The sequence below is a fragment of the Lates calcarifer genome, linkage group LG5 (genome assembly GCF_001640805.2).
Source record: "Lates calcarifer isolate ASB-BC8 linkage group LG5, TLL_Latcal_v3, whole genome shotgun sequence".
NCBI lineage: Eukaryota > Metazoa > Chordata > Actinopteri > Centropomidae > Lates > Lates calcarifer.
Window position 1 is genome coordinate 3392896 of NC_066837.1, and position 14945 is coordinate 3407840.

At 41.9% G+C, this 14945-nt stretch overlaps 1 protein-coding gene across 1 annotated transcript in view; it reads left to right on the plus strand.

The window, feature by feature from the left end:
* The window catches only part of LOC108880837 (protein phosphatase 1 regulatory subunit 29), a 148566-nt gene extending 134090 nt beyond the window's left edge, over nucleotides 1-14476 (plus strand). The window contains exons 6-9 of the mRNA XM_018672558.2: nucleotides 2813-3342; nucleotides 4335-4484; nucleotides 4916-5904; nucleotides 6320-14476. Coding sequence (XP_018528074.1) covers nucleotides 3151-3342; nucleotides 4335-4484; nucleotides 4916-5904; nucleotides 6320-7943 — 2955 coding nt within the window. The 5' untranslated portion in view covers nucleotides 2813-3150 and the 3' untranslated portion in view covers nucleotides 7944-14476. The remainder of the gene's footprint in view (nucleotides 1-2812; nucleotides 3343-4334; nucleotides 4485-4915; nucleotides 5905-6319) is intronic.
* The last annotated feature ends 469 nt before the right edge of the window (nucleotides 14477-14945 follow it).

Here is a 14945-nt window from a genome sequence, read left to right on the forward strand (position 1 = left end):
GATAAATACTGAAATAAAGTGTTGTAGAAACATAAAACAAGTCATAAAAGAAGCACTATATTTCTGCTTTAGTACAATTTCTTTGAGTAGCAATCTGTGTTATCAGTTTTAGAAGTTAATGGAAATTTAAACTTTCTTTCCAACAAGGTTTTTCAAGAAAGCATATCTACTGTCGCAGAGGCTATTGTCAATTCATAATATAAAGCTTTTAGTGTAAAAGCTTTCATTACCCATCCACACTGCACTGTTGTAACAACTGTTGATTTGACATGGAAACAGACACTAAATCATCAAACATTGCAGATTATTACTTTAAAAATCACTCAGATCTGTAAAATCAGACTTTATCCTGTGATTTTTCAGTAAGGAAAAAACACATGCAAAACACTTTTCTCTCAGGGGCCCTCAGTCCCTAATGATCTTACATTGGGAATTTTCCATTTGCTTCTGTGACCTGACATCATTAGTGTTGTTTGTCAGATGCAAAGCTTTAATTAAAGCCCAGCTATCAGGGACAATAATTAAACAAAAGACAGTCTGCTTTGGAGAAGAAAAGGAGGGGGAAAATAAGGCTGTCTCTTCCTCTGGCTTCTTGTCAAAATAAAACCAATGGCAAGAATGTGATAAAAGCAGCGAGAAGGGGATGTGATAGCACACAAAAGGTGTCAGGGTGTGTTTTGGCGATGAAGCATATTCATTTGTGTTCCTAGTTGAAAGGCAGCAGAAATAAGCACGCTTTAAACAATGCAGGCAGGAGGAAAAAGATGACAAAAAAGAGTAGATATTAGTAGACAGACAGATAAAAAGAAATACAGATACAGAGATGGAGAGAGAGACAGGAGACTGACCCAGATGATATGATAGACTGGAGTAGTGTGGTCAGGATCATTACAGTATTATAAATAAATAATACTGGGCTGATCTTACTGGACTTGGCAGTAAACAACTAGCTTTCAAGTGAGTCTTGACTGACTAGTCTTTCATGTTTGTAGAGCACAGTAAATACCATGTCAGGCTAGCAGTCATGTCGTATCAGATATGCTGTAAATATGAGCTCCCGATGGGGAAAACAGTAATCACAAGCACGACACAGTAATTTTTTGTGGTCTTCAAAATCATCTTAAATTGCAGGAGTGTGCCAGAGACTGTTTGTACACTTGCTTAAACCCCAGTGAAAACAAGGATATGAAGGCTCACAACATCATGACACTAGACTTGGAGCTGTCTTCAAAGAGTGAGAGGGAATTTAAAAAAAAGGATGAAAGAAGGAGAATGAGAATCAGTCAGTGTGAGCATGGCCGTTAGGATCGATGTCCAAATCATTCTGTGATAAATAATTTAGTTTGCTTGCATCTTTTCGTCAATACGTGGCATGAACTTATGTACAGATTCACACACGTGTTCTACTTTAATCAGCGAGGTAAGTCCATGTCAAAGCTGAAACAAATTCTTAATGAATGATTTTCATAATTATGCAGATGAAAAGGTTGCTACTCTAGCAGTTGTTCTGCTTTGCTAAAGCTGTAACTTGCTTTTTTGTGGGTCTTTTATTTGACATACACATAAGGATGACAACAGTGCTGGGTCAAAGGCAAATTGAAGGCCTGTGGTGGAGGAATTGAATTGTCAATATCAATTTCATGGAACAATTTGAGGAGAGGACTGAGAGCAGCTTGGGGTGTGGCGCGACAGAAATGAGAAGTGACTAGAGGCCAATAGAGGTGCAAGACAGGACAGAGGATGAGAAGAAAGAAGAGGAGGAGGAGGAGAGGTTATAAGGGATAGGGCAGTTTAACAGAAACATCCAAAGTTGGCTTCCATTATGCCTGAGTATATTGGGTTGCACCATGTAATTTCCTCATTTCTTGCAGCAGGTTATATTCTCTTCATCTAGCTGAGACATAGCCTGAAAAAGAGGGGAAATTATTTGGAATTGAAAAAGTCAGAGTACTTAAGAAGAGTCTATTACTTAGTTGTTCTTACTATCAATTCCCTGTCATTCATGTCGTGGCTAGATAACTTTTCCCTGGGAGGGAATCAAAACTTTAGAAACAAATTAAGAGTCAGAGCTGTGGTGATGAGATACATAATATTTTACGCTGGATTAGAGCCTAATCCACGGTTAATCCCCTGAGAAAGGTAAATAGCTAAATGTCAGCTAGTATCCTGTTAAAACATGCAAATTACAACAGCCCTCCTCTGTTTTCCACTTAGCCAATCTCCCTGTTTCACCCCTATATAACTGTAGCTATTAAATTTTTATTGTTTCATTATGTACCTCAAAGTTGAAATAATAGAACTGCAGCTGCAAGCTGGCGAACCTTGTAAACAATGACAGAAACACCAAAGAAAATCAGTGCTGCTTTTATAGTCTTGGCAATTTCCATTTTTATTGGTGCATCATATGCTAATGTATGAATGGAAGAGCTGCAGTTTATTCTCATACGAGGCTGTTATTTTCATGAACATGAATAATTACAGAGCATACAAAGCCTGGTCTCATTTGAAAAGTCAAAATATATTTCTCTGGGCTTTATTAAGACTTAATGAAATAATCATGTCAGTTAATGGATTTATTACTGTGGTGCATTACCTTGAAGGGACTGGGTAGCATGGGTATTAGATTCATATACCTTTTTTTACACTGTAGAAATGAGACCTAAACTCAATTAATTCAACACTATCTAGGGATATGTGAACTGTAGGACAATTTTCTGCTACCTCTTCATCATTTTGTCATTGTCACTATTAATGTTAATATTCTGCCCCCTCTCTCTCCCTGTGTGTGTGTGTATGTATGTGTTATATATAGGCCTTCACCTTTCTTTGAGAGGGAGGACTTCCTCATCTGTGTTGTCAAGAGGTACAGTTGTCAGAGGCCATGAGTAGCTGCTGGGGTGACAGTCTCCAAAACCCTTTGACGTGGAACACCTAAAATGGGGACAGGACTTGCTGCCATGCTGCAAGCTCAGCTCTAATCACCGTGAAGACGCCCTTCTGTTCACCTTTCTCTCTACTTCAAATTGGCCTGCTTGCACCTGACCTGCAGCACTTCCTGATTTGAAACTGCTGCTCACTGCCTTCTTCCCTTCAACTCCTTTCTTTTCCTCCTCTATACTGAGGCGACCTCAAACACACCTAATCCAAACCATGGCCAGCAGACTCCGTTTGTCCTCCCTGTTTCTCTCCCTTGTGCTTCCTGCACTGTTGCTCCTCCGCCTGCCCTGCATAGTGAAAGGGGACTGCTGGCTGATAGAGGGTGATAAAGGCTACGTTTGGCTGGCTATCTGCAGTCAGAACCAGCCTCCATACGAGACCATCCCCCAGCACATCAACAGCACGGTCAGTATGAACCTATCTATCCACAGGCCTTTTATACCACCACAGCCACCTCTATAAAATCATATGTCTTCATGCACTTCAGCTATGATGGTGTCAGCTAAAGGGCACATGTCATTAATCGTGACTTTTACAAAGCTGCAACTGAATCTAGTCTTCTGTTCACTCAGTATAATGCTTGTGGTTTATTATTTATGATTATATGATGGTTGTGGTGATAATTATGACATGGTAATACAGTATTAATAATGTAATCATCTTTCGATAATAAAAATATATATTGCATATTCTTAATCAAATACAGTTGTAGGGTTACATTCATGTGTCCAATGATGGCGACAATATCAGCAGTAATGGCTAAACTGTTACCTAGCTGTACTATATTCTTAAAGCAAATGCAGTTAAATTGGTTAGGTTAGTGATATAAAAGGGATACATCAACCTAAACAGCCGGTTTTTCAAATTGCTGGCTATCTACCTACTATTGGCTGACATAGTCAACTGTGTACAGTATATATACAGCTGTGAAACATCTGTAAGGCAAGAAAAACCTCACTTTACCATTTATGTGCTGTGCTAATACTAAACATTTAGGTAATGGTTTGATGTTGCCTACATCTTAAATTCTAAATGCAAAATATTTCAATTAGTGTAACCATCTGCAATTTGTGGCATAAATTATTTAAAACTGGAAAACTCAAAGATCATTTATTTAAGCACCCAATGGTGATGTTAACATGCAACTACATTCCACTCTTAGTATAAACACCTACCTCTGCTAGATATCTCAGGAGGAATGCTCAGCAGCTTGCAAGCAGGCTGTGATAACTAAACACATTTGATCAGATGAATAATTGGAGAAAGTACTCATTAGATAGCAAACTTGCATGTTTGGGGGTTTAATATTTTCTTGGCAGCCAAGAGTGTGGGTCCTTCTCTATGGCTGCCAAAGAGTACAGTTCACCTGAAAGTCATTGCTCTCCTGTCTCCCTTAGGTTCATGACCTGAGGCTGAATGAGAACAAACTTAAGGCTGTGCTCTTTACCTCCATGTATCGCTTCACAAACCTTACTGACCTCAATCTAACCAAGAATGAGATCAGCTACATCGAGGACGGGGCCTTTGCTGGACAGGCCAACCTACAGGTCAGCCAGGGAACACAGCTGTGTTTCTGTTTTTTTTTTCATGTCTAATATAAAGATAAAGATTTATAAAGATTGTCTATTTACATTCCTATATTTGTATATGAGGTAAAAGGCAAAGAATTTGTCAAAAGGTCCTTTAGACATCAGAAAAATCCCTACCTATTAACATTTCCCTCTTTGTCACAACAGCCACAGATGGCCATCCATCTGCCAAAAACCAGAGTTCTCATAACCTGTATACATGGCCATTGAAAACTTTCCAAGCTTGCACAGTTATACTAATATTAATGCTGTGTCTGGTCCCTATAAGACATATCCTACTGAAGCAAATTGTAAGAACATATATATACTAACATCTACTAAATCACTGACAGTTAAATTGTCATGTTATATCTAAAAGGTTAAAGAGCTACTTTCTTTATCTGTCTCAGGTTCTCCAGTTGGGCTACAACAAGTTGACTAACCTGACTGAGGGCATGTTGAGAGGTCTGGGTCGAATGCAGTGCCTCTTCTTGCAACACAACCTCATTGAGGTCATTGCCACTAATGCCTTCTGGGAGTGCCCCAGCCTCAGCAGCCTGGACTTATCCTCCAATAAGTTGGCACGTCTTGACCCGTCCACCTTCACTGTCCTCAACCGGCTGATGGTGTGTGAACTAGCAGGAAACCCATTCCACTGTGGCTGTGAACTCTACAGCTTTCTCTCCTGGCTGGAGGCATTTAACAATGTCACCCACACCTATGACCGCCTCCAGTGTGAAACCCCTCCAGAAATGAGTGGTTATCCACTCCTGAGTCCAGTGCCCGGACACGGAAGAAATGCCCTCTACAAGCTTGTATCTAAGTGTCATGAAGGTGCGATAGGGATGACCTCCCAGATTCCAGAGCAAGATGGCTCAGGAATGGGTTTGGACAATCCAGACCAAGGTCTTTACCACCAGCCCACCATATCGTCTACTGCTGACCCCACCTATAGTCATCAGATTTCTATGAAGCTTCAAACTGTGTCCCTCTACACCGCTTCACTAATTGTGCAAATCCCACGACCATACAGTAAGATGTACATACTTTCCCAGTACAACCTCACTTTTGTTGCAGATATCATGCCCCTTAAAAACAAGAAGGAGATAATCTCTTTGGACAAGCTGAAACCACACACCAACTATACCTATTGTGTGGCTTCAATGAGCAAATCTCAGCGCTACAACCACACTTGTCTGTCCTTTACCACACGAGCTATGGGGCCTGAGGACCAGCGAACCAATCCATCCACAACTACCCACTACATCATGACCATCCTGGGATGTCTGTTTGGCATGGTCATTGTGCTTGGATTCGTATATTACTGTCTCAGACGACGACGTATACAGGAAGAGAAGGAGAAAGCTATAAGTGTGAAGAAAACTATTCTGGAGATGAGGTAACAGAATTCATGCCATGGAAATTAGTTGATTATTTGTTTTGCTGCATTGCTTTGTTTTCTTTTGAATTGCTGAAAACCCTCATTTATACTAACTATAAACTACAAACTTACTATGAACAACAAAGAGTATGGTGGAAAAACAGTTTTTCACACCACACTCTTTGAGGCTTTGGGACATTCTATTTTGCATAATTTCTTTGAGCTTTAATTAAAGCAGCAAGGATTCTGTCATCCCACAGCATCACTGAGAGGACATATTATAACTAATTACAACTTTACAAAAGTATTAGGTCTAACTAAATTTTTCAATTGCGCCCTTTAGGATAATGTGCAAAATGATGTACATAATATGACATCAGATAATGGCATTAGATGTATTGTTTATGTCTAAAATGAATCTGTCATTCTTCAGGTATGGCCCAGAGGCAGCTGCGGCAGTGACCAATGACCCAGGTGCCATGCAGCGTCTCCAGGAGCAGGCTCACCACCAGCACCATCATTCAGGAGGGGCAGGAGGCAAACTGCCCCAGTCTGCCTCCTCTAGCACAGGCATGCTCCATGGTTCAGCCAATACCAGTTCTTCCCGCCTTTCCACCTTACCACAGGTGGAAAAAATGGCCACAGCCTTCTCTGAGGCAATGGGCAGCAAGGGAAACTACATGGATGTGAGGACGGCGGGAGTTGCAGGGGAAGGCAGGGAGGGAGGGGTGGCAACTGGAGCAGTTGGAGTAGGAGGGGAAGTAGTTGTGGATATGCGAGGTGGGGCTGAGAATGGGACAGAGGCTGGGGAGGATTCGGATGACGATGGCCGTGGCTCAGCATCAGAGATCTCCACCATCGCCAAGGAGGTGGACAAGGTGAACCAGATAATCAACAACTGCATTGATGCCCTGAAGCTGGATGCCTCTGCTAATGTTGTGACCACGGCTGACAATGCCAACTCCGTGTCCTCCTCCCAGCCTCCAGCTTGCATCGCGTCCCTCCCCCGCAACCTCCTGCCCCTCTCTCCAGGCCACCCTGGAGATCAGATCATGGCCTCCTCTCCAAAGGTGCATCCAAAGTCTCACCCCCAGTCTCACCCCCTGCCTCACCCCCAGCCTCACCCCCAGCCTCATCCTCATCCTCAGCCTCATCCACAGCCACATCCGCAGCAGCATCCTCAGCCGCATCCTCAGTTGCATCAGCAGCCTCATCCACCTTCTATGGCACCAGTGCCCCTGGTCATGCCCCTGTCTGAGCGGCCTGGTATCAGTGGTGGAGGGTTCCTCTCCCCTCCTTACCGTGACCCACCCCCAGCTAATGCAGTGCGACCACTTCAGAGGCAGTTGAGCGCTGACACTGCTGTGGTGAAGAACCGTTGTGCTGCCCCTACTGTGGGATCTGTCAAGAGCACCAGGGTGTTTAGTGTGGATATCCCTGAGCAACGTAGTGATCCTCCCAAGTATCCAACTGAAAAGAGTAGCCCTGTGGGTTGTGGTGGAGGGGGTGGAAGCGGAGGTGGTGGCGGAGTAGGGGGCTGCAACGGGAACGGGATGGGAAACATAAATGGTGGTGGGGTGAGTGTGAATGGGAGTGGGATGGGGTGTAATAATGGGAGTGGAGGAGGGGTGGTTGGCCCTGGACAGCAGCAGCACCACTTGGAGGTTCAGCCAGACTACCATAGCTCTGAGCACCGCCACTCCTTTCCTGCACTCTACTATGAAGGTGGCAACGAGTCACCCTCACCAGCCCAAAAGGCCTCATTCCTCAAGCCACTGGGGCGTACCAAGAGGGATGCCACAGCCACCTACTCCCAGCTCTCACCTTCTCGTCACCACAACTACAACTCTGGCTACTCCTCCAGTCCAGAGTATTCATCTGAGAGCACACTGCGGATCTGGGAGCGATTCCGGCCTTACAAGAAAAGCCCCAGAGAGGAAGCATCCTATATAGCGGCAGGCCATGCCTTGCGTAAGAAGGTGCAGTTTGCCAAGGACGAGGACCTTCACGATATTTTGGACTACTGGAAGGGGGTTTCTGCCCAGCAGAAGCTGTAAGCTGAAGAAGCAAAGTCCAGTACTATAAGGGAGATTGTGAAGTTGGATGCCAACAGCAGACTAATAAAGGGAATAGAGGTTAATGTAGCAAGACAGATAATGAAGATTCCTCTGAGGTGTCCAGTGACATGGGTCACATGGATCTGCTGGATCCAGTTTTAAAGAGGTTTTCTCTCTGGGCAATTTTTTGGGAACTGATTCTATGATATTTCATTGACATTTTAAGAGGTTGTTTCTGAAGTTGGCTGTTTTCACCACAATACTGAGTGATAATTAACAAGAATCAAGCTGTTCACCAGACTGCCTCATACTGGGCACTTTGGTCCTCACAGGCTTCCATAGACCAGCTGAATCCCCACTAATGAGCAAAGCAAAGGTGGTGATAAGTGTCTTCTACCTCATTACTGGCACACTGTAGCTGAGCTATCTCACCAGAAGCAGCCCCATTCATGACTTAAGCTCTGTCCCTCTTTTTTCTAATCCCATCAAACCACCATTCACAAAACAATCATTCCATGGGACCGCCAACACCTGCTCTCCTATAGAAGCATCATTTAGGGAGATAATGAGGGAGCAGGATGAGGAATTAGGTGCGTTTGTTTTAGAATAGCCTGAATCTTCCTCTCTGGGGAGGACATTAAATGATACTTATCGGGCTAATTGTTCTTCCTGGCAATTAGCCAGCATAAGAATAGGTCGGGGAAACGGTGTGTTGAGCATGCTTATCGATTTGAGACACCTAACTACATATGTTCGGTGGTGTGTGGGCATGTATATATGGCTTGTGCATGCTGGTGTGAGTGATTATGTGTGGGTGGAAGAGTGAGGTTAGGGCTGAGACATCTATTATTCTCAGTCTCCTCCACGGTAGCAAAGTGGATTGCTTAGTAGAGATGCTTTGCATACAGTAGATAACAGCCCAGTTGGGGAGTTGTGTCTGTATGTGTGTGTGCATACGTGAATGTGCGTCTGTCTGTCTATCTTGATAGTATGAACTAAACCCTCTCAAGACCCTCAGGCATTTTTATCTGCTAGCCCATTTCTTATTTACAGGTGTAGCATATTTCTTTTTATAAGGGAAGCTATGTAATAGGAAATTTACATTTCAATAGTGCAAGTCATGCAGAAATTACTTTAGGGTGGGTTCTGCAGGTTAGCAAGACAGGTGTTAGCTTATATATTAAAGAATCCAGTGATCACATTTAGTAATAGAGGCAGATTGAAGCAGGTTAGAAGTTTACTGTAGCTGCATCTCATTTTGAACATGCCAGTGTTGAGGAGACAAGATAGAGTTCAGAATATTTTCAGGTGGTGATGGATCAGCTCAAGGCAAGGCGGCACAGAAACTTAAAATATGTCAAATGCTCCCTGCACTACTCAGTGAGATAAAATGGATGGTAAGGAGAAGTGAAGGCCTGAGGGATATACTTTGCCTCAGTCTGGATGACTCTTCACTTAGTATACAGTATGTGACCTTTCTCTGCTCTGGGCGGGAGCTTGCTATGGACCAAAGTGCCCTTGGGAGGTATGATTCCACAAGTTTCTATTACATTTATTACATTTTCTGTTCTTTTCCAATATAACAGAGAACAAGGTAGTCCCAATGAGAGAGACAGTAACTGACTTTTTGTGTATTTTTATTTAGAACTGGATTTGAATTTCTGGGTGTTATAATGAAATCTGTTTAAACAAATAGGAGCAAGGCTTGGTGCTATTGCAGAAGTGAGAGACAGATGTTTTACTCACTTGCATTCATGCACAGAGCATTCTTACACACAAGAGACACACGTGCTGATAACTGTAACTGTACAAATCCTTATGCTTTCAATATCCAAAACACAAGCTAAACACACTTAAAATCCATATAAATTATCTTAATGCTCTCCCCCTGCATCAACATGCACGCTGTCAAAATATTAATTTCACTCTGCCGCCTTTATTTCTTTTTTCTGCCTACTCTTCCCATCCTCAGCACTGGCATCCTGACCCCTCTTCTTCTGCTGTGATACATCTCAATTGAAACTGTATAAATTCTGTTTTAAAATGTCTAATTAATTCATTCCCCTCTGTTTTTTTCCCCTGCCCGCCACCTCTGTCCAACTTAATGGGGTAAATTAATGAGTAATTTGCAGAGGTTGATGTCGTACCATCATCTGAGGTCAGAAGAGCATGCTGATATTATTAACTCTGCCAGACTGGGAGCCTGATTGAAATTAATGACGGCTGCCTTCATCTGCCTATCTTTCTTTCTGTCCCTGCCTCCCTCATCAGATGCTTAACCATGTTCCACTTCTCTCTGTTGCCTCTGACTGTTGCAGACAGGAATGGTCCTCAGACAGTCTGAAAAACTATGGTCAGATTTATGCTTCACCATGACTGTGCAGGTTATGAGCAGGCCAAGGTGAGCTAGTCTGGGCTCCAACCACCTCCTGGGCATTATTCTTTCCCTTTTGAGTCTGATTGGCCAGGAAGGACCAGTCTGTCAGGCCTGGAAGTAATGCATTCCTATTTGATTTTCCACTGGGTTAACCCCGATATCATCGTTCTGACAGGGCTTTGATTCACCCGCTGTTTGAAGTGTGAGTTTGATGGGGAAAGTGAGAGTGGAGGGTGGCATTTGCTCTTTGACCTGAAAAGATCTGTCTACAGCAGTGGCTGTATGCAAAAGGTCAGCTAGTAAGATACATCTGTTGTGAAATAAACAAATAAGATTATGTTCATGAGCATAAAATCATGCCTTTACCTCAACAGCACACTGTCTCCAGCAAAAAGTAGTTCTAGCTAACACTGTGAGCACTCCAAACAAAGTTCCCCTCACCTTTACTAGTATTGGTGTGGTGGCAGAAATCTCTGAAAAATTATCTGAACAGCTAGATACCTCGAGGGCTAAATGAGAAAATATGTTTTGTTACTTTGGTGAACTGACCGTTAAATTATGCTGTAATGAAAAGCTGTCTGTTTTTATTCACCCAAAGTACCCACTGTTTTTGCTTTTGATATTCCATTGTGTTTCATATTGAGTAATGGCCTTCCCTCTGACCTCTCTATGTCATCTGTGGCAGCCAATCCAATAACCCCACTAGCATTCACAATGGGATGTCAAAGGCGTGTCATTACTCTCCTATCAGATCAATAGAACTTAATTTGGGCAGGTGGGACCAAATAAGAAACACAGAGCAAATTCCCTTGGGCACTCAGTTGGACAGCCTCCATTTTTATAAAGGGCCCAGTTTTCTATTTTGTCCTTTTGTTCAAATTTCACTGGCAGCTCCCCATCGTGTTGGGTCCAAGGAATCACCAGTCAATTAGTTTTAGATTAGTACCACAGGCTATGCAGGGGTGGAAGCTTTTTAAAAATAATGACATCATTTGGAAGAACAGGGGGAATCAAGCTGAGGTTACCTGCACATACCCTCAAGGCCTTTCTCTAGATGTAAGGAATAACATTAGTTCAGTTATTCATAAGCACAGTGTGTATAATTGTCACAATTTACATCTGAGAACATTACTCATTTCTGTCCAACAGTCCAGTGTTCCTCATGCTTTTATTTAGATCTGTATACTTTTTAATTGACTTGTTTGCTTAATTATTGACACGTATTACTAAAAATAATAATACATTTTAGTTTTAATATACAGTCCATCCATGGTGGCTAAGCCTTGCTCCTCTTTCTTAGTTAACATATCTCCTTACTGTTCATAATATGTATTCATCTAAAGTTATTTTCAGTTGACAGTTGGGTTTTGATCTTCCTTTCTTACAATGACAGGCATTTGACTCCAGTCCTCAGAGGCCAGAATCCACAAGTTGAAACCGACAGATGCACAGATACTGTACCTTAGGGATTGTCTGCATGTCTTCTCTTCAGTCTGGCCAATTAACAACAATGATGAATCAATGTGAAGCAATCACTGACAGTCTCAGACTTCTACAGGAAAAAATAACAGGGAATAATTGAGACAGCACAACTTGTGGCAGTTTCTGAGGAGTAGAGTCAAACCCTCTCTGTCCAGAGCTGTGAATCCTAGAAGTGCACTGGAATTGGCAATCAGGCATGGTGTCTGCTCTGAACAAAATAATGAAACCATTCAGTGGGCCTTTTGTTCTCCCATTTTGGGGGTCACAAAGAGTCTATGTGCCAAGAAATTTGACTCAACATCAAGATTACAGCATTTGTGATTAACAGGTACTTTGGATGGAACAGCTCTGGTGAATAAGCAACAACAGTTTTATTAACCTAAGAACTAGAAGGATAGTTTATATACACCTCTGACTAATTCATGTGGGTTTTTCACTGTTCTAGACAATTTTGCAGGCTGCCTCGGGGACTCATTGCTACACAAGTTTGGTTTCTCATTTCAGTTTTGTAAGTTTTTGAAGTTCGGGCTTATTGAAAAACACAAATCAATAGTCATGGACAATAATGGAACAACCCTCTTGATTGCCTCCCTTTGGAGTTGTAGTTGCTCTCCGTGTGAACCTCTGGCAGAGAAACTGTAGACTTGCAATGGCTCCCTGGGAACGGCAGCTGAGGTCTCTTTGCTCCTGTTTAATTAAACCTTTGAATCCATACAACAAGGCCTGCAGTGGAAACATGGACTTTGTTTTAATGCTGTAAACATTAAAACATTGTACGGATATAGGCTGGCTCCACACTTGCAGGAGTAAACCCAGAAGCATTCCTCTTCCTATCCCCTTATGCCCCCTTCCTCCTTCACCATTAACAAGTTAATGGACCATAAGAACCAGTGCTGTGAATATAACTTTTTGTCACTTCTCCTGGAATTTAATATCAGTAAAGAAAATGGGAGTCTTGGGACAGAAGTTATGCGATAAAGGGAATTCAGCAAAATGTCCCTAGAATTCAATCTCCACTTTTTCCCTGATACATTTATCTCCCCTTACAAAATTGTGCATTCTGCTAAACAGAATAATATATTTATGTTGTAAACATGTAAAATATAATATCTTTTTACATCAGATACATTTCAGAAGCTGCAGTTTGGTGAAATTTGAAAATAAGTATTTTTGTGCCATAGTGTGACAGGGTGGAACAGTCCTGTTTTCCACTATAGGGCTAAACATGGCTAGCCAGGGCTTAACTCACAGTTCATTACAGCTACGTCGTTCAGAACTTTCTCTCACATCCTGCTGCTGTTTCTCAGCAGTTATAATTCCTTTCCAATTATTTCCTCTGATGCCACAACTGTTGAGAATTTTATTCCAGTATCATCAGTTTTTGTTGCATGCCCATTTTAATCAAACTTAATACATGAAGTGTAAAGCTTAAGTCAAACAAAGCTGCTCTACTTTGGAGGTAGACTTCTGTTGGGCCGCTGTGAATCTTGATAGGCAGAGCCAAAATTCCAGGAGGTTTCTTTACAATGTCTCAAAGGCAGACCTTTATCTCAGGATGTATAGAAATGTTGTCTTCTTGGACTGGCAGGCCATCAGCCTATGGACAGAATCTGAATCTTAACTACCTAGGTCATTTAATTGACAGAGGTTGCTAGAGGCAATATGAAGAGTTGGAGAAAGTACTGCTTAAAAGGCTCAAGTCAGAGCACAATTACCCCCCCCTGCAGAAAGCACAGATTTTGTCTGGCTAAGAAGCCCAACAAATAAGGCAAGAAATTACAGAGCAGGTTGTTTAATATAATGACTAGCTTGGTTTGTTTGGGTGCCTGTCATTCTGTTAGCATTAATGTTACGGCATTACATTAATTGCCTACCTTTGCCAAGGAGTATATATTTTCAGTTCTGTTTCTTTTTCTGTTTGACTGTCAGTTTGTTAGATATGTCAAAAACATATTCACAGATTACAGTGAAATTTGTTAGAAGGATTAGGTCTAGGAACACGTAATGTTTGTTTTAAAAAAATATTTTCTATTATCTTTCTGCACTGCACCAGAGTAAAAGGTGCACTGTCATATGTATTCCATATCTGTCAACAGATTTTGAGGATTACATAGCCTTGGCAGAGGTATGCCCTCATCGAGTACGCATTCATTTAGATTTAACTACTAACGAACTGTGTTGCTGGTTGGCTCTGCCTGAAGAATTTTTTCTCTCTCACTTCAGAAATGTTTGTGTCTAACTGAAAGCAACACAGCAAATTCAACCCCTAACCCCTATTTCTCCTAAGACCAGTTGTGTTGACCTTGGCCCTGGCTAGTTTTACTGGCTCTAAAGAGGAAGCGGGACTGTGGTTTAACTGCAAACAGTGCTGTCTGTCTGCTGTTGAGGTTGAGTCGTTAATTTGTTGATTCCCTTGTGGGTTGACCTGATCATTTGACTCATCGTCAACCAAATGAGAAAGACTGACCGAGGGAGTTCCCTTGTGAAACCAACACACAACAAAAGTGGAGGAGTATCTACCGGTGGCCAACTGTGACAAACACACACTCACACAACCACACGCACACACACACATACACTAATGTAGAGAATCAATGAATATACTGTACGTGTTTGAATAGATTAGAGTTACACTATATGGACATGAAATGTGAGAACACACACAACATATACCTTCCCATACTGAACACACACACACACACACACAAAACATACCATATTCACACCTGCCTACACAAAATATGGACTGAATATTTCTATCCACGTTTACAGACACAAATGATCTTAAAAAGTGCCCAAACGGCGAGTTTTATGCGCAGGCGGGGAACCAAACATCTGTAGAAATAAACTTAACAACCTATGTGTCTTTTCTTTTCTTTTGTTTTAGTTGTGTATTTACTACACTGTGTAATTTTATGCATTCTTTTCTCAACTGTTTGTATTTTTAGTGTTTATAGTTTTTATGATCTGTGCTGTTATCTTTGTGTATGTTAGAATGAAATTGCTTTTTGTGAATGTCACAGTTGGAGTTCTAATGGGTCCCTCTGATCTGTCTGACTTTAAAATTACAACTCAGAGTAATCACATATGTTCACTTACATATTAAATTTCCCCCACAACCAAAGAAGCTCATTGCTTTGGAG